Source organism: Canis lupus, chromosome 32 (genome assembly GCF_003254725.2).
Source record: "Canis lupus dingo isolate Sandy chromosome 32, ASM325472v2, whole genome shotgun sequence".
Lineage (NCBI taxonomy): Eukaryota > Metazoa > Chordata > Mammalia > Carnivora > Canidae > Canis > Canis lupus.
The window spans coordinates 13,978,651-14,004,565 of record NC_064274.1 but is presented as its reverse complement, the minus strand read 5'-3'; the positions used below and the strand labels follow the sequence as shown (position 1 = coordinate 14,004,565).

Below are 25,915 nucleotides of genomic sequence, written 5' to 3'. Positions count from 1 at the left end.
AGGTTACGTTGTTTTTATGGGGTTGTATCCCTCCTCTATGTTGCAAATCCAGTTTTAATGATGCCTTTTCTTTTTTGTATGCCTCTTCTTCCTTAAATCCCCAAATTACTTACACACTTTCTTCTTTAGCTTTGGTCCTCTTTAATAAGACCAACTTTGTTTTCAAAAGTTAACATTTTCCTGTTTAAATATCAAAAATGATTATGCAAACTACATAGCACAAAAATGGAAATAATACCTTGATTGTTACCCAGGAAATTTTAGGGGCTAATAGTCATTTTGAGTCATTCAAGTTATACAGAAAAAGAAAAACAAAACAAAACAAACTCTTGAATATCATTTTACTAAGTCAACAAGACTATTTTTTTTGGAGGAAGGGGTAGTAAAATGCTTTAAGTATAACTATGTAATATTGGCTTTTGAAGTAATCATTTTCTTTCTCATTTCATTTAAGAGATGAAGGTCTGATGTCGTCTATATGCTGCTATGTTTTAGATCTGATCACAATTAATGTTGAGGGGGGAATATGAATACTTCTGAGTTAATCCTCCAAAAATATGCATTCTCTGAAAAGTGAGGTAGATTTTCTGTTGTGTTAAAACGGATGATTCTATGCAACTTTTAATATCTACATGATTTTTATTCAACTCAGTGATTTTTTTATCTGCCACATTAACAAAGCTTGATCACATAACATAGTTTTATTAAATATAGAAATGTTTCCTAGTATAATAAAGAAAATTTATAATAAATCAATTACTTCTTTACATAAAGTTATTCCCAGTAATGTAAATCATGTTCCTTTTGTCTATAGCACTATTACTTGCTTAAACACTGGTTTATATGTTTCCTAAAGCACCAATAATATGCTCATGAAGCCAATAATTAGAATCAACTCAATCATAACACAGTCTTCATAAAGTTCAAGTTTCATTAAAAACATTGTCTATTGCCAATAATCAATAAAATATGTTCTAAATTTGTCTGCTATCTCACTAATATGTTAAGAACTCTCAGGAGCTTGATGGTCTATAAAATCTGTTTTGTCATTTAATTGTATCAAATAATTATGTAATATATCATTGTTAATATAGTCAACTCTGACATCATAAAGAACATTGTTAACTAGAATTTGTTTTTTTATCTTAATAATGAGTCAGGTTCTCTTATTCTGTAATTTTTTTTTCATTTTATAGGTATTGTTAGGAACTCTCAAATTAAAATTCTTTTCATTCCTCTCTTTTTCATTTTTATTTTACATATCATTTTTTATTAAACTCAGTAAATTTTATGGTAAACTATTGTTGATATACATATATAAGTTGAGAACACATACTTAGAAAAGTAATGCACACTGATATTCTTGTTACCTACCAAAATGTTTTAAGATTATAAGTTTAACTTAATACTTTTTTATAACATCACATTTTAAAACACCCTGAAAACATTAACATTTAATAGTTTGTATAATTTTTATATAATATGGATATTACATAAATAAATCTCATTAAATTAATATATTTTGGTAGCTTTGTGAAAAAAGTAAAATCTTTTTTTTTAAGATTTTTGACGACTTCATAATACATGATTGTATCTCTAGGTAGGGCAGTCTGAGGTTAAATTACACTTTACAAAATAAAATATGGCCTTATCTTTACAATTCTTTTTAAAGACTTTTTTTTAAATTTATTCATGAGAGAGAGGGAGAGAAGCAGAGACACAGGGGGAGAAGCAGGCTCCATACAAGGAGCCCAACGTGGGACTTGATCCTGGGTCTCCAGGTTCAGGCCCTGGACCAAAGGCGGTGCTGAGCTGCTGAGCCACCCGGGCTGCCCTACAATTTTTTAAATTAATTAATTTATTGTATTTATTTATTTTTGCCTTACAATTTTTGATAGATACAACTAGAACATGTAACCTTGGTTTAATAATCTGTTTCTAGAATTATACAAAGTTCAATATAGATTATAGACCATTTTATTTTTCAGATTTTCAAATCACCATTACTATAGGACTATAAAATTAATAATGAATCCAATTGAAGCACTATCAATTTATAAATAATATTACATTCAACAAAGAAGTTGTTGGAGGGTTTACAGCAAATAACCTTGCAAGGAAAGTATACTTGTGGGCCAAGTATTTTTATCACTTACCAGCTCTTCCTGAAGTTGGGAAATGAGTTCATCCCGTTCTTTCAGCTGCAGCTTCAGCAGTGAGCATTCATCTTTCATTATATCCTATAAAAACATCAAAGAGACAGCATAATAGGCTTAGTCCTTTCACTTTGCTCCAGATAAGGAAAGTCAGCTTCTCACAGTGGGAGATAATTGCATAGGATTAATGAAACTGAAATTTTCTCTTCAGTGTGATATTTTTCATAATATATTCTAAGTTTCAAAATAAACAAGCTAATGTATCCAAAGATGTTAATTATATAATATACACATATATATTTTTATTTTAATATTTTTTAATTTAAATTCAATTTGCGGACATATAGTATAACACCCAGTGCTCATCATATCATGTGCCCTCCTTAATGCCCATATGTTTTTTTAATCAATCATTTTCTTTTGATATGTTTGTCCATTTTGTTGTCCACAACAGAACTAGTGAATTATCCTAAATTCTTTCCTCCTGTTCTTGTGCATACATAGTGAGTAGACAAATGGCTAAGTTTAAAAGAGAGAATTTTACCTACCATTTGTTCCCTTGCTATAATTAAATATTAATTCCCAAACCAATTACCATGATACAGTCTTTGTCTTTAATTATGTCTCTTTAATACTTGTTCCTTTCACTATAGCTTTATCTTTGGCCATTTAATCTTCTCAGCAAGTACACTCAGCCACAGCCTCTGTGTACACAATTCATGCATGTCTAGGGCCTATATTACTGTATGCTGGTAACTCTCAGGTACAAATCCTTAATCTAGACTCATCTGTATTCCAAGCTTCAACTCATAAATAAAGCTACTTATTAAGTGTATACTCACATTGTCCTATTTACACTCCAGGGCAACCTTCATCTCATTCATTTCCCTCTACCTGAAAAATTCACTTCTACTTCTCACATCTTCCTATTTCCTAAAATAAGTAGGAAGCCATCCTGTACTCTCAGGTTTTTTAATTCACTCTGAATCAAATCTGATACCAAACTCTCTCATTTCTATTTCCTTGATATTTCTTGGACTCCTTCTCTCCATCCTCATTAACTTAACTCTAAGTATTCATTGCTTCTTTCCTGGCTTAATGCAGTTAAGTTTCTAAACTAGTTTTCTCTCTGTCATATTCCCTATCTGCCAGAGGTATGTTCCTATTAGGAATAAATTACATCTCTTCTTATTTAACAGCTAATCACCTCTTTCAGGAAAATACAGATGGCAATACTCTTCAGCATAGAATATAGCCCCTTTCATTATCTGCTACATATTTCATTTTCAACTTTTTTACAACCTTTGCTCATTCCTATAAAACTGAAACACAAGATGTTTTATGTATCCTTGCTTTACACATATACAGGCCTGGATTATGGTCTTCTACCCACAGTGCCCTTGTTGGCTGAGTAAGATATCCCTGAGAGTAAGGGCATGTTCCATAGCACCTAAATCGTACATCGTTTGATGCAGTATTAATATTTCAAGTGTTTGTTGTTGTTTGTTCTCCAGCCTCAGTGGACTTCTTTTTTACCCCCTCCACTTCAGCAGATAGGCTATTTTATTAGCATCAAACACTGTAACTGATGTGCAGGAGCTCAAACCCACAAGATTACCAGGTAAGCAATATAATAATTAGGATTATGATGATTAGGATTATGATGATCCAGAATCACGCCTTGGATGGCTCAGCAGTTGAGCTTCTGCCTTTAGCCCAAGGCGTGATCCTGGAGTCCTGGGATCGAGTCCCACATCGGGCTCCCTGCATGGAGCCTGCTTCTTCCTCTGCCTGTGTCTCTTGCCTCTCTTTCTATGTCTCTCATGAATAAATAAATAAAATCTTAAAAAAAATTGTCAATTAATTCAAAATGGAAGATTCATCATATTATGACTAATAGGAACTATTAAAAACATTTGGTTTGCCAAAAAATATGCCCACTTCATATGTTTCTCTGATTTTGTTCCTGAGGATCTTTTTCAAGAAGTTCATAATCTCATAGTTTTAAATTGGATAGGTAATAATATATCATTTGCATTTACTTATAAACTAACCCATTAAATATTTATCATATGTTATCAGAAGCCAATTTTTTATAAAAGCCTCTATGAATGACTATGCAAATGAATTTTAGTTATCTAGAGTTTCATTTTTAGTTGTTATATATACATGTGTCGATATTCAGAGAAATATTTGTCTAACACAAAATAAGATCCCTTGAACAACATTCTTAGCTGAAAACTAATAGCAATATTCTCTCAATATGTTTACTATGTGGGCAAATTTCTAGGATGTATTTGGCAGGATGATCTCTTGAATTAGAAATCATATTGATGTGTAGAATTAACTGGATTTTAATAGTCTTGATTTTTCAAATAAGATTATTCCATTAACCTGTAGGCTAATGTAACCAATTTAAGCTTGTGCTTAAAGATTTATTTGTTTATTTTAGAGAGAGAGAGTGAGGTGGGGAGCGGCAGAGGGAGAGAGCCTTAAGCAAACTCTCTGTTCACTGCAGAGCCTGATGCCGGGCTCAATCTCATGACCCTGAGATTATGACCTGAGCTGAAACCAAGAGTCAGACTAATCTTGTGCTTATTTACATGTATATTGTTCATTAATAGGAAACCATATACTTTAATAATTACATCTTCTTTTTCTCATTCAAGCACAATTAATTTTCGGACTTAAATTCAATTCTATTTTTTAAATCAAATTCTATTATTTCTAAACTCAGTAATTATTTATAAATATGGAACTCATATGGGGTAGATTAAAGATGGCTACAAATCTCTTGCTACTATTTCTACTGAAAGATGGAGGCCAATGCTCTCTCCTTGGATCTAGTCTGGTTTTATTGTTTGACCAATAGGATATCATGGAATTAACTCTACATGACTTCCAGGACTGGATAAGAAAAGGCCTTTCAGCTTCCACAACTGGTCTCTTAGAATGCTCCTTTCGGAAAGTAGAAAAAAATGAGTGGAAATATCAGAAAGGGAGGCAGAACATGAAAGACTCCTAACTCTGGGAAACGAACTAGGGGTGGTGGAAGGGGAGGTGGGCGGGGGGTGGGGGTGACTGAGTGACAGGCACTGAGGTGGGCACTTGACGGGATGAGCACTGAGTGTTATTCTATATGTTGGCAAATTGAACACCAATAAAAAATAAATTTATATATATATATATTAAATTTATATATATATATATATATATATATATATATATATATATATATATAAAGAATGCTCCTTTCTCAGGTTATTCCTTGCAGAAGGAACCCCACAGGCAAGCTGAAAAGTAAAACCACTTGCACTTCTTTTGACAGCCCCCTAAGTGCTGTGAAAGGATACCTGGCTTTAATTGCCAGCCATGACAGTGAGCCATCTCACAGATCTAGCCCAGTGGAACTTTTAGGTGATAGAAGCCCACACCGATACTTCACCTTAACTGCCTAACTTGAATTATTCCCAAATTCCTGACCTGCAAAACTGTGAACAAATAAAATTCTTATTTTAAGCCACTGATTTGGGGGATGACTTTTTAGATACTGTAGCACATGTGGACAAACTCCAAATTATTAGAATTAGAATTAGTATAAATTATGACTCATTATAGTTACATAAAATGTATGCAGCTAGTTTTGAAATATTTTGTGATTTAATTTATGACATATGTGATTTAAGTTATAGTTTAAATAGTGCACTTTTCAAATAGCTGATTTCATGCAAGAAAGGAAGATTTATGTCCTTATTGCATAAATTACTAGAGAATCAGACAAACAGATATAAAAATAGCTTACAAATTATCTTATTCTTGTACTGTTATTTGATAAATTTGGAAAGTTAGAGCCAGATACCCAGATACTTGGGTAATTTGTTCCAAATTCAGTTAGCTGACTTCAGTCCCATATATTCTATAATTCATTTTTGCCTAGAATTAGAACCAACTCATTGTTTCAGACTTTTATATAAACAGAAATCAAGTGCCAAAAAAGGCAAGTAGAATCTATAAATCATTTTTAAAATGATCTTATGCTAAAATAAATTTTATGCTAAAATTTTTTATTTTAAATAAAAATCATGTAATTTCTAACTCACATACTTCTACATAATTCTGCAGGTAAAATTATTACCATAATTCTGGACTACTAGTTACAAACATATATCAAAATTGGTATTGAATCACCATGACTCTATTGATAGACCTCAGGTTTTCTCTCTGGAGGGCTTTACTTTATGATTTATAAGTTATTTTCTCATTCTTGTAAACAAGAGTTTACAAGATTTAAAAAAAATAAAAGAAACAACTCTATCAGACAAAACAAGAACAGAATATTATGAACAAGTGGAAAAAGAAAAGAAAGAAACAGGAATATGGTAGGAGAGAACAGCAGGGCAGAGATTAGAAAACACAGAAATGTATGATAATTGACAGTGCGTTTTGCAGCTCACCCTAAATAACTGACCTCATATGATTCTTATGTTAACTGAGCTTTAGAGTAGTATGCTATCTGCAATACCTGAGTAGCTAGAGAAGTAAAGCTCTATGGGCATATAGTCATCTGAACAGGAGCATAAGAGAAATTGCTTTTCTAATATTGAAAATGAAGTCAATGAAAACATCATTCTAATTATTTAGTTTAAAATAATTGAAAAATTATAAATCGTTTCAACATTAATAATGCCACATGATGAAAACTTTTCTTTCTACATTGAATTAAACTTGGCACAGTGGTATATTGGCTGTATTTTCAAGCAATCAAAGAGACTTTGGATATCAGCATAATCTTTTCATTTGCAAGTGTTACTCTTAAGAAATATTAAGACTTCTTACTGATTTTACCACTCAAAAGATAATGATAACAATACCTAATATTTGTATAGGGGGCTTTATAATTTGTAAAACAAATATTATGTGCAGAATTTCTTTTTGCTATCAGAGTATTTCCTGACCAGTTACTGGGAAAAATGGTACATTGCTGAATAAGTAAGGGCTTTAGGCATAAAAATGAAGCAGAAAAGGCAAGAGTAGCAAAGGTCAAACAAAAGGATACCATTAATAATAATACTAAGACATTTAGGTTGTTTTCATTAATCTCTCAACAAAATTTGTTGTATTCCTACATATTTGGGATTGTTAAGGACATTAACTTCACTGAGAAATCTGCTAGGATTTTTTTTTTTTTTTTCTGCTAGGATTTTAAAACCGTTCCATGAGACTATGGGTTTGTCATTACTAAGTTGTTAGAAGCTCTTACATTTATCAAAGTAAATAAATTAATTACATTAATAAAAAAACTTGTGTTGCATAACTCTTTTAATGTACTTTATCTTATTTTTTCTATACAGTAAGTGAACAGAATATGTTAATCTAAGTCATAATCCTTATAAAAATATTTACTCAAAGTTATTACTATTCTGTTATTTGCTTCATCCAGTATTTTTTGAAGGGTGCTGGTTAAAAGTAAAATTTAAAAATTTTATTTTATTTTCCAAAGCCTTCTTAAAATTACTGTATTCTGTAGGCATAAGGATGAAAAATAAGTTTCCAGGGTCATAAAATGAGTTCGTAAGCATGACAAATTAGTTTTCTGATCTCCTAAATCCTTTGGTTTCATCAAAATCATTATGAACTCCACTTAAGATATAAATGTCTTATAAACTAATCAACAATGAGCTTCTGAGCAAAGACAATTAACAAGTAATAAAGTAGTATTAATTTATATTGTCCCATTAAACTTGCTTGATACAAAATTCTTGGGGAAAAATTATCCTTAAGAGATCTTAAAATTCTCTGATACCAGCACTTTTTTTTTTCTTCACAGAAGACGGACATAATTGTCATATGATACCTGTATTTTTAAAATAAGTAAGTGATTGTGACTCTTCCCACAACATAGATTTTATAAGAAAGAAAAATGAAATAGTTACAAATACCCTGTTAAACATTCATTTCTGTTATGAAGTCATGCTTGCTTGCTTCTCACGTTTCACTTTTATAATTATTATTTTTAAAGTAGGCTTCATGCCCAGTTTGGGGCTCAAACTCATGACCTTGAGATCAAGAGTTGCATGTTCCACCAAATGAGCCAGCCAGGCACCTCTTGCTTTTCATGCTTTAAATAAGAAATAGAGGGCCTTTTATCCTTTAACATCCTGAATGAAGTAAGAGAATTATGTTTGAACATAACTACAAGTTTAGTTTTTGAGAAGGAAAAGTAACCAAAGACAATGAACACATCCCATTCCATACCCAGAAGTATGTGACACAGTCGTTTTATTTTCATTTTATTTATTTATTTATTTTTTTAATTTTTATTTATTTATGATAGTCACACAGAGAGAGAGAGAGGCAGAGACATAGGCAGAGGGAGAAGCAGGCTCCATGCACCGGGAGCCCGACGTGGGATTCGATCCCTGGTCTCCAGGATCGTGCCCTGGGCCAAAGGCAGGCGCCAAACCGCTGCGCCACCCAGGGATCCCTATTTTCATTTTATTTAAAATGCTATCCTGACCCAGTTTTGAGGCCTTGGTTAGAAGCCAGTTAGATCTCCTTCTTGAACAACTAGTTAAATCCACATTCCAAATACTTCCCTTATTGGGCCCTCAAATTTTAGGGCCATTATGTACCAGCCCTACCAAAAAGGTACCAGGCAACTAGGGTCAGCTCCTCTCTGACCCAGAGCTCTTGAAATTATTCAATTTAACCAACCCCTAGGGAACCTTGGAAATCTAGCTAATCTCATGCAGTTTGCCATACATAAATTACCCCTAGAGCTGGAGTTTGCTGTAAACTCTATAGCCTGAGAGCAACTTCCCGCATGGCCCTGCTTGGCAGCCATGTCTCACTGGGAGATTTAAGTAAGAGAGATCTACATTTCATCTGAGTGTCAACGTGTTGCCTCTCTATCCAAACATTTTTAAATATCATAAAAAAATAGTGCTGGAAGGTCTGGCTACAGGTAGGTAGTGGGCACCTTCTGCCATTCCCCTGGGACAAGGGAGTTGGGTCAGCTCTTGGGCCTTGGACATTTATGCTACCTTCAGACAGACAGGAGGGCAGTATGAATAATATTGGGCACTGGTTGGCAATACATATGCATCTTTTGCATAGTAAAGGGAGAATAAAAGCATTCTAGTTTTATATGTTAATAGAGTAAAAACTAGAGAGGAAAGATATCCCTAATTTAGTCGATCCTAAAAAAAGATATGCAGCATCCTGTTTTATAGGGTGTTGAATTGTGACAATAATGAAGAACAGATTAAATAATGCTTTAGGGTGGTTTTTCAGGGATTCAAAACTAATTGTAGAATTCTGGGGAGGAAAAAAAAGCAAAAAGTTCAACACTGCACTACAAAGGAATTGTGGATAATGTGACTCAATTTAAGCACTGGTTTCAGGCAGTCTGAGAGGTCACAAAATTAAGCTGCAAAAAAGCAATGAATATTAGCTGATGCTACAGATCACAGCTACAAAACATAAACCCGTATTAGACAGTAAGGAAATGCAAAAAGGTCATGCTTTGTTCTTTTTTAGAGCACTAATGGATAGCAACGACATACATAGTGGTGTCTTCAAATACTCATTATATGTACGTTGTAAAGCAGGAGTCTTTTAAGATGGCATATACATGAATTTGGAATAAGTAGCCTTTTCAACTTATGAAATAGATATACTTTTGAATGGCTGCTTATGTAGCAAATGCCTGAATACTGTGCCTCGCTATATAATTAACTACCATATAAAACAAAATGTTTGGCTTAAAGATTCTATAAATTGAAAAGTGCTGAGAAGTTTTAGATTATCATTAAAACACTAAACTATCCTAAAAGCTATTACCTAATAAAGGAGAAAACCCTACAAATGTTTTAGCAATGTTTTTCTTGTTACCTATCGCTATCTTTCCTTCGAGAGACAAGATTGCATCTGAATGTTGTGACCTTGCACAAATCAATTACTGATAATAAAAGTACAATTTATTGAAATTCTGAAATAATAAATGTTTTTCATGCATTGTCAGTGGATATTCACATTTTTGCCAGGAGCGTGGTATTAACTACATTTTTTAATGTTTTAACAACTTTCTTACACCAAAAAAACTAAAAAAAAACAATGACTATATAAACCCAAGTCTGCATTAACACAAAACCAGTGAATCTCACTAGTAGTCTGCACTACTTTTGGAGAGTCTTCAATTTCCCTCATAAAATGGGGATCATGGTACGTATTTTTCCCACAATGATTTACTCACATATATATAAAAGAAACAACCACAATTAGGTATGATAGGCAGAATGTCTAAAACAGCAATCCCAAATTTGTCCTGCCCTCATCTCCAGAATCTATGAACATGATATCACTCCGGTGGTTATATTATGTTCTACAGTACAGCTGACCTTAAAATAGGGTGATGATCTGGGTTGGCCTAATCTAGACACATGAGGCAGAAGTCAGGTATATTCCAAGTGTGGTAAGAACTTGACTCACTACTGATATTTTGAGTGTTGAAAGGGCTGTTTGAGATGGGATATCATAAGAAGAACAAGGAAATGGGACCTCAAATCTTCAGTGCCAAGGAAGTGAATTCTTCCAAAATAAGGGATGGGCTGGAAAGACTCTCTGAAGCTCCTGATGAGGACAACTGGATGGTACCTTAATTTCAGCTTTGTGAGACTCTGATAAAAGACTTACAAGTGTTTTTTTTTTTTTTTTAAGTCACCAAGTTGCATACACAAATACAAATACATATACAAATACAGAGACTAAGGTCATAGAATTAGAGAAAATTTTTTTGAGAAAGTAGTATCTAACCAGAATCTCAATGGTCAGAAGAATTAGTAAATAAAGAAGGGGAAGCATTTTCCAAGCAAATATAGGATGATGAGAATTTCTGAAGTAAAGGAAACCATTGTAAGAGCTCAGGGAACAAATATTTTAGTGTAATGGTATGGAGAGGTATACACTGGCAAGAAGACACAATTCAGAACCAAATCATGAAAATCATTTGTGCCACAATAATAAGTTGTTTTATTCAGAAGGCTTTGATGTATCAATAAAGAATTTTAATCCATGGAAGAGTATGATCAGATTTAAATTTACACAGTTTACTCTGGGTAGGATATGGAGGACAGGCTAAATGGGACAAAGACCAAAAGACAAAGAGATAGGAGGCTGGTTTAATGATCTAGTAGTTAAACTAAGACAGGGCTGTGGGAATAGTTTTGCAAAGCTATTTAGAAGGTGGGCTCTACCAGATATGGGCAGCATGGGAGGCAAAGATGAGAGAGGAAAGGGTCAAGGATGACACGAAGTTGTCTGGAAGATGTATGGGGTAAATGCAAGTGCCGCTCATTTTTTGTTGACTCCATTTCCAAACAAGGAGGGAGAAGTTAGAAATACAGGGGAAGAACAAATAATTAAGGGAAGGAAATCCTTCAAGTGTTAAGAGATGAGATTCACTACATGGGGGGAGGTATGAGTTTCAAGTAGGCAGAGAAGTATCCATGAACACAAGGAAATGAAATAATCTTCTGTTGATAGTGTTTCAATGATAAAGGATCCTCCTTCTAAACAACTTTATCTATGTAATAGTCTACTAAGGATTGAATATGTTCCCTCAAAATTCATATGCTGAAGTGGTAACCCCTAGAACCTCAGAACATGACCTTGTTTGGAAATGGAGTCATTGCAGATGTAACTGGTTAAAATGAGAGTATATTAGAATAGAGTAAGCCCTTACTTCAATATGACTGATGCCTATAAAAAGGATAAATTTGGACACAGAGAAATGTACATGAGGAAAATACCATGTGAAGATTGGAGTGTGTGTTGTCACAAACCAAGAGACTACCAGAAGCTAGCTGAGAGACCTGGGGCAAATCCTTCCCTAGTATCTTCAAAGGGAGCACAGTCTTGCTGACACTTTAATCTCAGAATTGAGCTTTCAGAACTGAGACAATACATTTCTGTTGCTTAAGCTACATGGTTGGTGGTACTTTATTATAGTATCCTTAGGAAACCAACACGTAGATGTAGTTTTCAATTGCTACACCTTCTTACAGATTATATATAAGTAATTGAGTTTATATATAATTTTGCAATAATTAATAAATGAGAAAATAGAAAGAAGTAGAAAAGGATAGAAAAAAAGAGAGTACATAAACCATGATCTTTCTCTACCATGTCTCTTACCTTCAAAGTTCTCCAAATGCTGATTCTTACTTCTAACATGGGATAATATTAATAAAATGAGGGGTTATTAGCATATCTAATAAAACTATATACTATATATATATATATATATATATTTTTTTTTTTTTTTATTTCTTCAGGCTCTTAACATAAAACACTCTTATCTGCCTATTTAGTCACTACTTGATTCTTGAACAAGTAAGGGGTGTAGATATCTACCTAAGTCTGTATCTGTAGCAGTAGTTTTGCCTTCAGTCACACTCAATCATTTAAGTGAACACTGGGGCTCACTGTTGTGGACTTTTGTGCAGAATTCGAGGGCAGCCACCACCACACAATTAGGGAGCACCACCACATTTTCGTAACTTGACACAGATCAAAATGATCAAAATGTTTTAGACAAGTTAGTCTCATCAAAGTCAAATTTACTTTGACCACTAATCAGTATGTGAAATTAACAGAGATATCACTGTTCAAATTCCTTTTCATATAATATAAAAATGTAGTAAGAATAATGTTACCTTTAGGCATGGGGTGTGTGTAAATAAATGCCCTGATACTCATACCCCATCCTCATTCTATCTGAGTGTTGCTGGTTGAAAAGAAAAAGAAAAGGAAAGAAAAAAAGAAGAGAAAAGAAAAGAAAAGAAAGGAGAATAGAAAACCTCTGATGATTGACAATTAGTGGCCATACCATAGATATCCATTATTATAAGGTCAAAATATCAAAAGAACCACAAGTATGCAGTAATTAAAGAATTGTTATTAAATGATGGTAAATCTATCCAACAAAATATGCCACTTTGAGAAAGGCTAATTACAGAGTCTATATGGTAACATGAAAAATACACCTTTAAACTTAAACCTAGTTTTAAATTAAATCTAAATATTTATTCAAAAGTATTTAGCAATCATGTAACCTGCTGAATCTATGGCACATATGGTATACCCTCAGAATAAGTCTATTCAAGTGAAAATATTCCAGGACCAAAAAAAGAAATCCAAAACAATGAGAGATCTTCATTCACATATCTTGAACATAATTACTAGAACACATAGTTCACAACAATAACTTTTATTATTATACTATTCTCTTCTATCAGTTTCCCAAAGACACTTCAGCAGTTCTCCTAAGTGTCCTACAGAACTTACTTAGGTACCACGTGTCCTTCTTCCAGCCCAACTTCCCTTCTGATTCTGAATCATAAGAACTCTTGAGAATGTGTCTGATAAGGAACTCCGCCATCAGAGGGTAAAGAGAAAAAGAACTTAAGTAAAGAGCTAAATTATTATTATTTTTTAGACTTTAAAAAAAATTTATTTGAGAGAGAATGCATGAGCAAAGGGGAGAGCCAGAGGGAGAGGAAGAAGCTGACTCCCCGCTGAGCAGGGAGTCCTACAATGGGACTGGATCCCAGACTCAAGACCTGAGCCTGAGCCAAGGCAGACAGTTATTCTGAGCCATAAAAGGACCCCCCACACCCAAATTATTTTTAATGAATAGAGAAAAGGCAACTTTAAAAATTACATAAATACCCTCCTCCAGCACCACAAAATTAAAGCTCTGTGAATGTTTACTAGACACTAAAAACATGGAGTAAAAAGAATAAATTATAAGCACCTGCAGGGAAAGAATGGTGTCTTTGAATCCTTTTGATATGAAGTACTCTTTATACAGAAGAAAGCAGTAAGTGTTTTGTTAATTAAACTTAAGAAAGTATACAAGAACTATTCAAAGAGATGTTATTGTAAATCTATTAAAATGGTAAGATTGTAAAGAAAATAAATGGCAACTTATGGAAGTATACAACTTGAACATACAGTTTTAAATGGCATCGGACTGGGATTTATTTAGAAAGCAATATATTTAAAGGTGAATGGTACCTTATTTCTGTCAATAATTGTCAAGTTATTTTGCTTGAACACAGAAATTGTAGTTGTAATTCATGAAGTCTTTATTCTGAACCTGTCACATTGAGAGATTTGCACTTTAATGGTATTATATTATCTTGAAAATAGTAGACCTTTCTGTTCACTTTAACTATGGATTTAAATGATTTCTGTTCTTCTATTGCTACTTTAATTTTATCCAGCTGGGCAATGCCTAATGTCATAAGAAGAGAGGCAGTCAAGTCACAGGATCATAACATAATAAGAAGAAAAGAAAAGAACGGAAAAGAAAAGAAAAAGGCAAGAAACAGAAAGAAAAGAAAAGCTATGTTTTAAAGGAAGCCAATAGCAAAGTACATGGGTAGCAAACTAACTAGATAGGTAGTTTTCAACAATGGGTGAAGGAAGACTTTACCTAAATCATCTAGGGAGTATTTAAAAGATTTACAGTCTTTTCCTCCCCCAGTTTACCTTGTGAGGTTTATGAGACTCAATTGCAGGTGTGAGTTGGAATTCCATCTTTTTTTCATTTTTCTAATCTCACTCTTTGGAACACAGTGCTATTGAAAATCAGTTGAAAAAGGATGATTATTAGAATATGTAAAACAAACATATGCATTTATGACAACAGGTATAATTTTGCTTCTTATAATCAGTGTTCCATGCATTGGCCCTACATAGCAAACACTTTCCATTACCTAGGATGACGGAGGAAAGGATAAGTTTTCCATGAATTACTCAATTAGTTTTATATAAAATCGTGAGTAGTATGGGAAAGGTTACAAATTTATTCACTAATATTCACAATACTGGTAGAAGAAAGAAGCCCTCTAAAGTGTAGTAACTTTTAGCTTATAGTTTCTCTATTAGTTCTGGTTTAGTCCTTAAACTGGATTAAGTTTCTACTTTCCTAAGACAAACATAACAATAAACAAAAAATTTGTCTTTCTGACTTTCTCTTCTTTTGATTAAGAGATTTCTGGAAGAGCAACTACACTATAGAATCCATACCCTCATTTGCAATTTAGCCATAAATAAATAATTGTCCAAGCTTCTTGCCTCTGAAAACTGGTTTCCACTGCAGTAACTTAATTAAAAGTGCTCTCATCAGTGGTAAGTAAAAACATTTTTTTTTAGTCCTCAGCCTGATCTAAGCTTTAGATTTGGCAATACAAAAATCCCTTTTAAAAAATATTTCTTCCTTTTATTGGACTTCTGCACATTTTCTCCTCAGCTACTTTTCGAACTCCTTAATAGATTTCATTTCACTTTGTTCTTTAAAAGTTCATACTTTCCAGGTTTCTATCTGAAGACCTCACCCATTTCCCCTTAAATGTTTTACCTCAACAACTTACTGTATTAGCAATTACCTACAAACTAATGGTTCCGGATTTATTATCAATCTCCTTTCTCTCCTCCCCAGTCTTCTGAAATCTTGTGCCAAATTTCTAACTATTTTCTGGAGATTTGCCCCTTGTTATGTTCCAGGTGTGTCTGACTCAAACTTTCACATCTAAAATCTTCATCCCAGAGGGCAACATATAATTTCTCCTATAATCCTGGTCTCAATTAATAGCATCACTTCTCCTATAACTTGATCAAGAAACTTGATTCATTCTTGACTTCTTTTATCACTTAAGTATTTCACTCCATATCTTGCTGGCATGGTTTCTGGTGAGATATCCGTTGTAATTCTCTCTCTTTTTCTCTCTTGGTAAGATATTTTCTTTCTCTGGTGTTTTTCAAGATCTCTCTATTTTTGGCTGTCTGCAGCTTCAAAATGGTGTGTATAAGTGCAGAGTTTTTATACTTCTTGCTTGAAATTCTCGGGGTTCCACGAATCTGTGGTTTGATAGATTCATTCATTTTGAAAAAAGGTTTTGGCCACAATTTAAACAACTCTTCTGCTCCATTCTCTCTTCTTCTAGTACTTCAATTATGCACATGTCAAGCTTCTAGTACTCCAGTTATGCACAGAGTTCTTAGATATTGCTATTTTGTTTCTATTCCCTTCTTGATTTGTGTTTCATTTGACCTATCTTCAAGCTCAGGAATTCCTTCCTTGGCAGTGTCTAATTTACTAATGAGCCAGTCAAAGGAGTTTTTCATTTATGTCAATTTCTAGCATTTCATTTTCTTAGAGTATCCATTTCTCTGCTTACATTGCCCATTTATCGTTGCATGTTGTTTATTTTTCCCATTAAATCCCTTAATATACTAACTAGAATTATTTTTAATTTCCTGTGTGATAATTTTAAAATCTGTGTTTATATGAATTTAGTTCTGTTGCTTACTTTTTCTTATCTTTTTTTCTTGCCTTTCAGCATATCTCGTAATTTGTTAGAAAGCTGGAGGTGGGGCAGCCCACATGGCTTAGTGGTTTAGTGCTGCCTTCAGCCCAGGTTGTGATCCTGGAGTCCCGGGATCAAGTCTCATGTCAGGCTCCCTGAACAGAGCCTGCTTCTCCCTCTGCCTGTGTCTCTGCCTCTCTCTGTCTCTGTCTCTCATAAATAAATAAATAAATAAATAAATAAATAAATAAATAAATAAATAATAATAAATAAATAAATAAATAAATAAAATCGTTAAAAAAAAGAAAGCTGGAGGTGATGTATCGAGTAATAATAACTGAAATAAATAGTGTGAGTTTTTGTTAGTTTTGCTAAAAGTTGGGCTGTGTTTAATGTTTGATCTAGCTGTAGGTCCCAGAGGCCTCAGATTGCTTAACTATCCTTTCTTTTGTCTCCTCTGCTGTCTACTCTAAGACCTCCTTATAGAGTCTGTGTCTTGTGTTCTTTCAGCTATAATCCAGTGTACCCTGGAACATTGTTGATGTAATTGTAAGGAGTTGGAGGATATTCTATAATCTTATGATTAAATATCAGTCTTTAGCAGGCCTGTGTCTCTGGGATGACTGTGACCTTCACAAGGCTTTCTTAACTTTATTCTCCCTTCTCAGGCAAGATAGGAAGGATAGAGAGAGCTAGAATTGGTTAAGTGCCCTTCCCTCTCCTAGGTGCATAAAGTTTTTTGTTTAGAGAGCAGGCCTTTGTTATGGAAAATGCACTGGGCATATTTCAAAGAGTTCGTTTTCTGCCTCTATGCCAAAACACAACGGGAGTTTATATTGGTTCTTCACCATGAGAACCCAGTGGGAATTTGAAAGGTAAGAGACATTCAGGGGTGTGCTCTCTCTTAAAAATGTGACCCCCAGGAGTTTCATATTGTCAAACTAGTCTACACATAGCTTCCAGTAATTCATCAAAATTACCATTTAAGTGTTCCTACCTGTGTAGAGCTTTAGTGGCCTCTGTTCCATGTAAATTGATTTTGGTAGTGATTCTCTATATTTGTGGTGTTAATTTGTTCTGTGGCCTTATTTCTTTGCTAAGTCCAAGAAAAGTTGTTGATTTTCAGTTTGTTCAGCTTGTGTTGTTGTTGTAAAAAAGAGAAGTGATGCCTTCCAAGCTCCTTATCTGTTGTAACTGAAACCACAAGTCCCTATCAGTGATTTATATTCTTACTTTCTAAAACCAACTAACAAATGATCCCTTTTCTGACTTGAAAATTCCTTTAACTCATTCCCTTTCTTCAATTCCCATAACCACTGCCTAATTCAGACCTTTCTACCTGGTTAGAATCCTTTATATGTCTCAGAATTGCTCTCCTTGCCTTTGTTTCAACACTAAAGGAGAGAACCTTAATTGAGTCATTTATGTATATTTATTTCCTTATTACATATAATCTCTTTGAGGCTAGAAACCATATTTTATCTTTGCACATCACAAATCATCTAGTCCAGTAGCTTTCACAGAGGAAGAGTTCAGTAAATATCAATGAAATGAATGGATAGATGGGCAAATTATCTACTATCCTATGCACCGTTAATGCTTTAGTAGAAAAAAAAATTAGGCTGAAACTTGAAGTTAAAATTGATTTTTTTCCTTAGATTAGTCCAGAAATTCCTGAAGAAAAGATATTTTGCCCACAAATATATTGCATTAATGATGCAAGTAGCTGTCTCCTGGTGGTACTCTAATTACCAATTTAATGAAGGCAGGACAGGAAATGTGCTATATAATCAGTACTCTGGAGATATATATATATATATATATATATATATATATATATATATATATACACATATTCCTGGACAATTCCTGGAATATATATATATACATATTCCTGGACAATTCATGCCATATGATCAAGAAAGTATTTATCAGGAAATAATTTTACTGCCGTTCGCAGCGTTAAAGCCATCAAGGAGAATGCTTTATAATAGAAATGTTCTTTCTCTTATTTTTGTTGCCATATCCGGCATTTAACACATTGTTTTGGTTTTCACCATTCTCTTCAATATGATTTTAAGTTTTTTGTAAGGTACATCACAATCATTACTCTATGCTTCATAAGTAAATTGAAATAGAAAATAGAAATAGAAAAAATAAGTGGCTTGCTCAAGGCAAACATAAAAGTTATCAAAAGAGCTAAAACAAAACACTGTCAAATATTTCAATAACAAAACTCATGATTTCATACTTACAGACAATAGTATAGAAAACTGAGAAAAGTGCAGTCATTTTTAGTCTTGGCTAAAGCCAAGATTGCCCAATACATGTAAAGATATTTTTTTAATGAGAGCAGAAAAAATTCTGCAAAACCTCTTGTTTTTAGCCTCATAAGGAAATCAAACAGTTTAACTAATTTTATTTTATTTTTAAAAAGATTTTACTTATTTATTGGAGACGAGAGAGAGAGGACAGAGGGAGAGTGAGAGAGAGAAGCAGACTCCCCACTGAGCAGAGAGCTGGATGTGGGGCTCGATCCCAGGATCCTGAGATCTTGACTTGAGCTGGAGGCAGATGATAACGGACTGAGCCACCCAGCCTCCCCTAATTTTAATATTCCATATTTTACAGAAAAAAATCTTCCAAATTTAACTTCTGCTAAAGTAAGGGAAGACTGCCTACTTAGTTTCATGGGTAATATCTCCATCATTTCATTAGATGTGATTTTACAGAAGACTTATGAATTAGGTGGTATTACTAAATTTTAAAGGAGACCAGAGTAGCTCAGAGAAACCCTGGTAGCCAAGATTCCACAGTCACACATACATTTACAAAGGAGGTTTAGAGACTGCATGTTTGCTGAATGACTAATTTCTGAGTTGAGGTCAATTTCTGGTTCTATAGATAATAAACTGTTATAAGAAATATTCTCTCAGGACGCCTGGGTGGCTCAGCAGCAGAGCTCTCCCTTTGGCTCAGGGCGTGATCCCAGCCCAGGAACAAGACCCACATTGGGCTCCCTGCATGGAGCCTGCTTTCTCCCTCTGCCTGTGTCTCTCGTGAATAAATAAATAAAATATTTTTTAAAAAATACTCTATTCTAGATTCCAAGAGTTCAAGATTTCTTGAAGATCATACATATTTAGAAATCAGTGGATTTAGGTTATTTTTTAAGGTATGTTAACAAAGTAAAAAATGAGTAGTTCTGTGCAAGGAAACTTCCTGATCATTAGTCTTGCTTCCAGAGCCTCCAGAAGTTTAATACTACTCTAGGAGAATCACTGGAATGAATATCAACTTGTAGAAGCCTACTGTCTTTTGACACTTGTCCTTTCAGATGGCAGCTAAGTGGATGGAAAAAGTGCTTCCTCTATGGGCTCCCATTTTCAACTTTTGAATAAATAAAGTCCTGGTGGATAATATGGGCCTCCTTAACTCCTGGTATCCATTTGGCATTAGTCATGTAAAGTTTTCAGATTTCCCTAAAGCATGTAGCCTCCAAGTACAATAAAAACAAATGACTATATTTGTACTTCTACTATCTCAGGATTTTGCTTATTTTGAGAATCATTAATGAACCTGAAATATTTTCAGAGATCATTTAGATGGGAATCACAAAAGGATAGTGAGGTTTGGCCTTCCTTTTTGGGATTCCTGACCTGCCCCTTTTGGAAAAAAACAAAGATTAGAGAGGCTTGTCCTCCCTGAGTAGTAGACAACATAGACTTCCCAATCCCAACAGAAGACAATGATTAACTACCTAAGAGGGACTCAGGGAAACTCATGTCCTGAGGGCATCTTTATCAATTAGGGTGCTTTAAAGAGTAATAAAAGAGAGCCTTTTAAAAGTAGCTTAAACAGAAAAGATATGTATTATCTCATAAACAAGATAACCAGGGACAGGTGATTCCAGGCTCAGTTAATTCAGCAGCATAGTAACATAATCAAAGACCATGATACTCTCTATGTTAGTTTCACTCATTCTCAAAGGGTAGGTACTAGTTCTTGGGTTTGACCCTTTGCAGCTGTAGGCAGGGCAATACAAATCCAAAAAATGTGCTCTCAGTCAGCTGGATTTAATAGTGGGAAGCATATTTTTCCCTCACAAGTATCATTTTAATCAAAGGCATAATTTTTCCTCTGGCCACACAACCAAGCCAAGGCTTCAGGGGAGTATCAGGTTGCTTTTTTTGTTTTTTTTTTGGCTGGTAGGTTCTATACTAAGGAAGACTGTCTGCATGGGGAGAAAATCAATGAGGTAAGAATTTGACATTGTCAGGCTATATGCCTAACCCATAGGAAGACTCTGGCATCAGTTTGCATTCTTATAACTCATTAATTAATTAATTTTTTATTTTTTAAAGATTTTATCTATCTATTCATGGCGGAGGGGGTGGGGCGGAGGCAGAGGGAGAAGCAGGCTCCATGCAGGGAGCCTGGTGTGGGACTCGATCCTGGGACTCCAGGATCGTGCCCCAGGCTGAAGGCAGAGCCAAACCGCTGACCCACCCAGGGATCCCATATCTCATTACTCTAAATATCTTTTATTCAGTAGGGTATTTAGAAATAAGAGACTATTAAATGCTAACAATTTGACAAGGATCTGAGAATACAGCAGCCAACAAGATGGAAAAAGAATGCCCATGCCTTTTAGTGCAAGGAACAGAATTATAAAGTATGATAATGTTATGGAAAAGAACTACTAGGTTCTAGAGAAACCCACTTTAGTCTTTTCTGATTAAGTAATGCTTAAGATGAGATCTGAAGGATGATTATAATTTTGCTATGGGAAAAGAAAAATAAAACATACCTTGACAGGATAAAAAGAAACACAGAAAGTTCAAGGACATAAAAGATACCTAGTATAGATGAGTATGAAATACAAAGGGACAGAATGGCACTTGATAATGCTGTCAAATCAGCCAAATCATGTGTGCTTCTTATACTTTATATTAAGAACAAGGGGAATGAAGGTTTTCAGACTTTATTTCAAGGGCAAGGGTTTTTAGTAGGGATATAACATTTAGTAGGGATATTTGCATAAAGCTGGAAGAATGAGGAAATAAAGAGAGGATAAAATTGTAGAGAAGAAGTGAGGATGACAGTTAGGAAGCTACTACATTGCTAGAGGAAAGAGATAATAGCATTTCTGAGTTGCTGGTAGTAGACCTGAATTACAAATTTTGTCCCAAGTCTTCTAAGAAAATGCTCAACTACTGTCTGAAATAGCTTGTACCAGGTATAATGCATCTGATTTAAAAATACATAATTGTAAATTTAAGGCACTGTGGTTTAAGAGTTTTCAAAAGTCAACCAAGAACTTCTAATCTTATACCAAAGAGTAGGAATCTTGAGGAATTCAGAGCTCCCTCTAGCTTATATGTGGTAACCCACATGAAGTTCACTGGTTTCCTTTCAGGAAGAGTGTTCCCTCCCCGAATGTAAGACAGAATATCAGAAACAAAGTACAATCTCTGGGGTGTTGGTTATGGAAATAAAATGATAGGTTTGTTTTTTAATTTGTTTAGTGTTGGTTTCATTTATTTTTCTACAATAATGTATTTCTAATAATATACTGGCCTTTAATGGAGAATTTGATTACAATAAACTTGGCTCCTTAGATATTTTTACAGCAAGGCTTACAATCATCCAACATGAGATACATATATCCATTCACTCATGCACATCCTACTTTCAAACTAATCTTCTCCAATGTATTTTTCAAATGCTTGAATTGTGTTTCTTTCTATTCAGGAACTTATGAATACAGAGATACAATATACATCTTCTCCCTATCATAGTCTTCCAATTGCCAGTGGCCTGTAAAATACAGATTCAACAAATTAACTTTTGTTAGACCTAAATTTTCTACTTCCTACAGTAGTAACTTTAAGCAGCACAGTGTTCAAGATAATATGAGTTATATTGTTATTAGGGAAAAAATGATGCTTATATTTTATAGAAAACTCTAAGAAAATAGTCTAATAAACGTATTCAACCATGAAACAGTAGATTGTCTTCCTTTTCTCCCCCCAAGATATTAAACCAACGGAATAAGAAAACATTTAAAGGAAAGGAGAATTATTACTAAAAGAAGCAGTTAACATTTATTTTGTTTTAATTGTATGTCAGGCATTCTGGATACATTGTTTTATGTGACCTTTACAATAACTCCAAGTTAGGAACTTGTATTTTGTGATTAACCATTGAAAAACTAATGCTTTAAATGTGTAAATAATATATTCAGTCTTCTAGAACTACCCTGCAATAGTATTTGGCCTGTTTGGGTCCTATGTCTTGACATTTCAAAATGCTATGTAATATCTACAATATGCCAAACAATCTTAGGTGTTTTAAACACACTTAATTTAGCTAGTACAGTAATTCTGATGAGTAGATATTAATTTCTATGTTGAAGAGATAAGAAAACTGAAACTCAGAGAGGCTTAAATACATCTTTCAATGTCACACACTTAAGCAGTGGACAAAAATAAGTAATGGAGTTTTCATTTGAACTTATACATTCTGATATCAAAGCAACTGTCCTGGTTCCAAATTATCCAAGATGAATAATAGAAATAATGTCAAATAATCAGGAGAAAACTCAATAAGGGAGAGGGTAGGAAGTGCTGGAAGTGAGGTCTTACAGTCCAACAGATTATGTGTAGATGCAATTTTTAAGTTGTCTGTTTTGCCAGAGATTTACTGATTAATTAATCCATTCATACATTTTCCAATGTATGAGCATATATTTGCCTCTTTGATAATCTCAAACGTACTTTCATCAATCTCAAAGGTGGCCAGCCACCTTCTCAATAATCTTCTTTAGCAAAATCAGTTGCTTGTCATTGTAACCTTTCACTGAGAGATACATCCTGTAGATGGTATCTTAGAGGTCATAGCTCAAGCCTGCTGGCTCTGCTGCATATACATATTCATTGCAACATCTTTGAGGAGCTCAAGGTACAAACAGGCTACAATATGGTACAAGGGTTCCACATAAGCAAATGGGCTGAAAAATTCAAAGTGGAGACAAACTTCTTGCAAGAAAAACTTACCACCTTGTTTGAACCAGTGTTTGCTCATAGCTGTATCCTTTTTTTTTTTAAAGATTTATTTATTTATTTATGATAGACATAGAGAAAGAGGCAGAGACACAGGAGGAGGGAGAAGCAGGCTCCATGCTGGGAGCCCGACATAGGACTCGATCCCGGGACTCCAGGGTCGCACCCTGGGCCAAAGGCAGGCACTAAACCACTGAGCCACCCAGGGATCCCCCTGTATCCTTATTAAACGAAGAATATGGTGCTGCTTCTTTTCCTAATAATAAAAATCTCAAAATTTGTAGGAATAAATTCATTTTCATTGGAAGTTTTAATTTCCCATTCAGGTCAGCATTTTGCCTTTTCATCTGATACATCTTCTTGCTTGTACTGGGTTCTACACAAAACTGTGTGATCTGTGTGATCAGTTTTCCCTTGGAAACTATTGCAACCCACACATTTTCTGGTCTGAGTTGATCCAAAACCATCTCTATTAAGTCAGGTCTAAATTCTTCCAGTAAATAAATATTCAGCTGTGAGCACTACTTCTAGGTGATAATAATGCAATATTCTTGCACTCTTAGAAGTATAGCTCATGGCCTGTCTTTATCTCTAAACCTAAATGCACAGCATTTAAATCCTTGCATTCTTGAAAAACTCATTCTTAAGGTCCTTCCACACGTAACTGCTGAATGTACTGAAATATGTGCAAAATAATATCTTCACGATGTAATAATCCTTCCCCTCAGTCAAGTCCGCACTAATGATAAAAAAACATAAAACCTCAGGCCCTTTCCTTCTGCCCACTAACAAAAGTATTTACACAGACATTTAAGTTCTGATAACAGACTTCCAAGACCTTCATGCCCATTGAGATGACTAAGATAATGATCAGAATTTGATTTGTATTATTTCTGAAGGTCAGGTATGGGGAATGCCACTCACAGATTCCTAGTATCTTTGATGGGTGTTATTTTGTAAAGTTGTTTAAGATGTTCTTGGAAAGGGTGTTCAGGAAATTCTGGCAATGGGACATTTTTGTTCTCAACTTCAAAAAATAACTTGCTACCAGATTAATCAAGTCTTTTAAAAATTCACACAAATAGCCATTAAGCTGGATGAATAATAAGTAGAATTTAAGTAGGCCTTATATCAAGGCCTTCTTGGTTTAATCTTTTATAAAATATATTTGTTATGTGTCCTAAATTTGCTTAAAGGGAATATGGGATTCCCTATAGCTTTTCCAACTGAAAGAGTCTTCAGGCTTTGTTTTTAACATTCTTCTCAAGTTCTGAATCAACTGCATTCACCCTCTATCAATGCAACGCTCATCATCAAACAAGGGGCACAGGAAAAACTGTGCAAACTAGATTACTAGTTTATTATAAAACGGGATCCCTGGGTGGCGCAGCGGTTTGGCGCCTGCCTTTGGCCCAGGGCGCGATCCTGGAGGCCCGGGATCGAATCCCACGTCGGGCTCCCGGTGCATGGAGCCTGCTTCTCCCTCTGCTGTGTCTCTGCCTCTCTCTCTCTCTCTCTCTCTCTCTGTGACTATCATGAATAAATAAATAAAATCTTTAAAAAAAAAAAAAAAAAAAAAGGGTATAACTCAGGAACAGCCAGATGGAAAGGTACATGGGAAGAGTCATAGAGGTCTTTCTCTCCAAACCTCTATGTTTTCACCCACCTGGCAGTTTTTGACCTTTCTGAAATTTCTTAATATCCAAGTACTTTAGTTTCCTCACATGAAAAATGAGAAGATATTGCTGTTTAATTTATATAGTTGTTGTAAACATTTAAATGAGTGATGAAGACTAATATGTGTTAATACATGTAAATCATTTAGAAGGACAGCCTGACTTCTAAGCACTCAATAAATATTAGTATTAAGCATTTCATAAATGTTGGATGCTATGATGAGTCATATTTCCTACTAACATTAAAGTATATTGCCAAAGTTTATTCCAGGTAGAGCTAGCTCTTAGAGATATGACTAATTAGATCTACTAACCAGAGCAAGTCTTCTTCAAAAGGGCCTTTTTGTTCAAAAGAAAGTCAACTAGAACTATGAAATTTTTCCTAAAATTCTTAATTTCCTATTATCTTTGAGATAACTTTCAAGAAATTCACTTCTCTTAATAAGACATGCTACATTTTTCTGTTCAGTAGAATAACCCTTGGGTCTTAGAAACTACAAGGAGATCCATCAGTTCTGTCAAGAATATGAGTGCTAGAAAAATACTAAGGACAGATAGCCGAAAACCTATTTCCTTCATTTCAGGAGAATTGAACTGAAATTTAAAAGGGAAATTGTTCTACTTCATACAATATTTAAATTGTT

General features: G+C 34.3%; 1 protein-coding gene across 5 annotated transcripts in view; it reads right to left on the bottom strand.

The window, feature by feature from the left end:
• CCSER1 (coiled-coil serine rich protein 1) overlaps nt 1–25,915 on the bottom strand; it is a 1,365,561-nt gene that overhangs the window by 730,426 nt on the left and 609,220 nt on the right. For 4 of the 5 annotated variants that reach the window (XM_049104802.1, XM_049104801.1, XM_049104804.1 and 1 more), the window contains one exon: nt 2,157–2,240. In XM_049104802.1, coding sequence (XP_048960759.1) covers nt 2,157–2,240 — 84 coding nt within the window. Of the gene's footprint in view, nt 1–2,156; nt 2,241–14,711; nt 14,801–25,915 lie in introns of those variants that run through there. The other variant, XM_049104805.1, reaches the window with a different exon arrangement.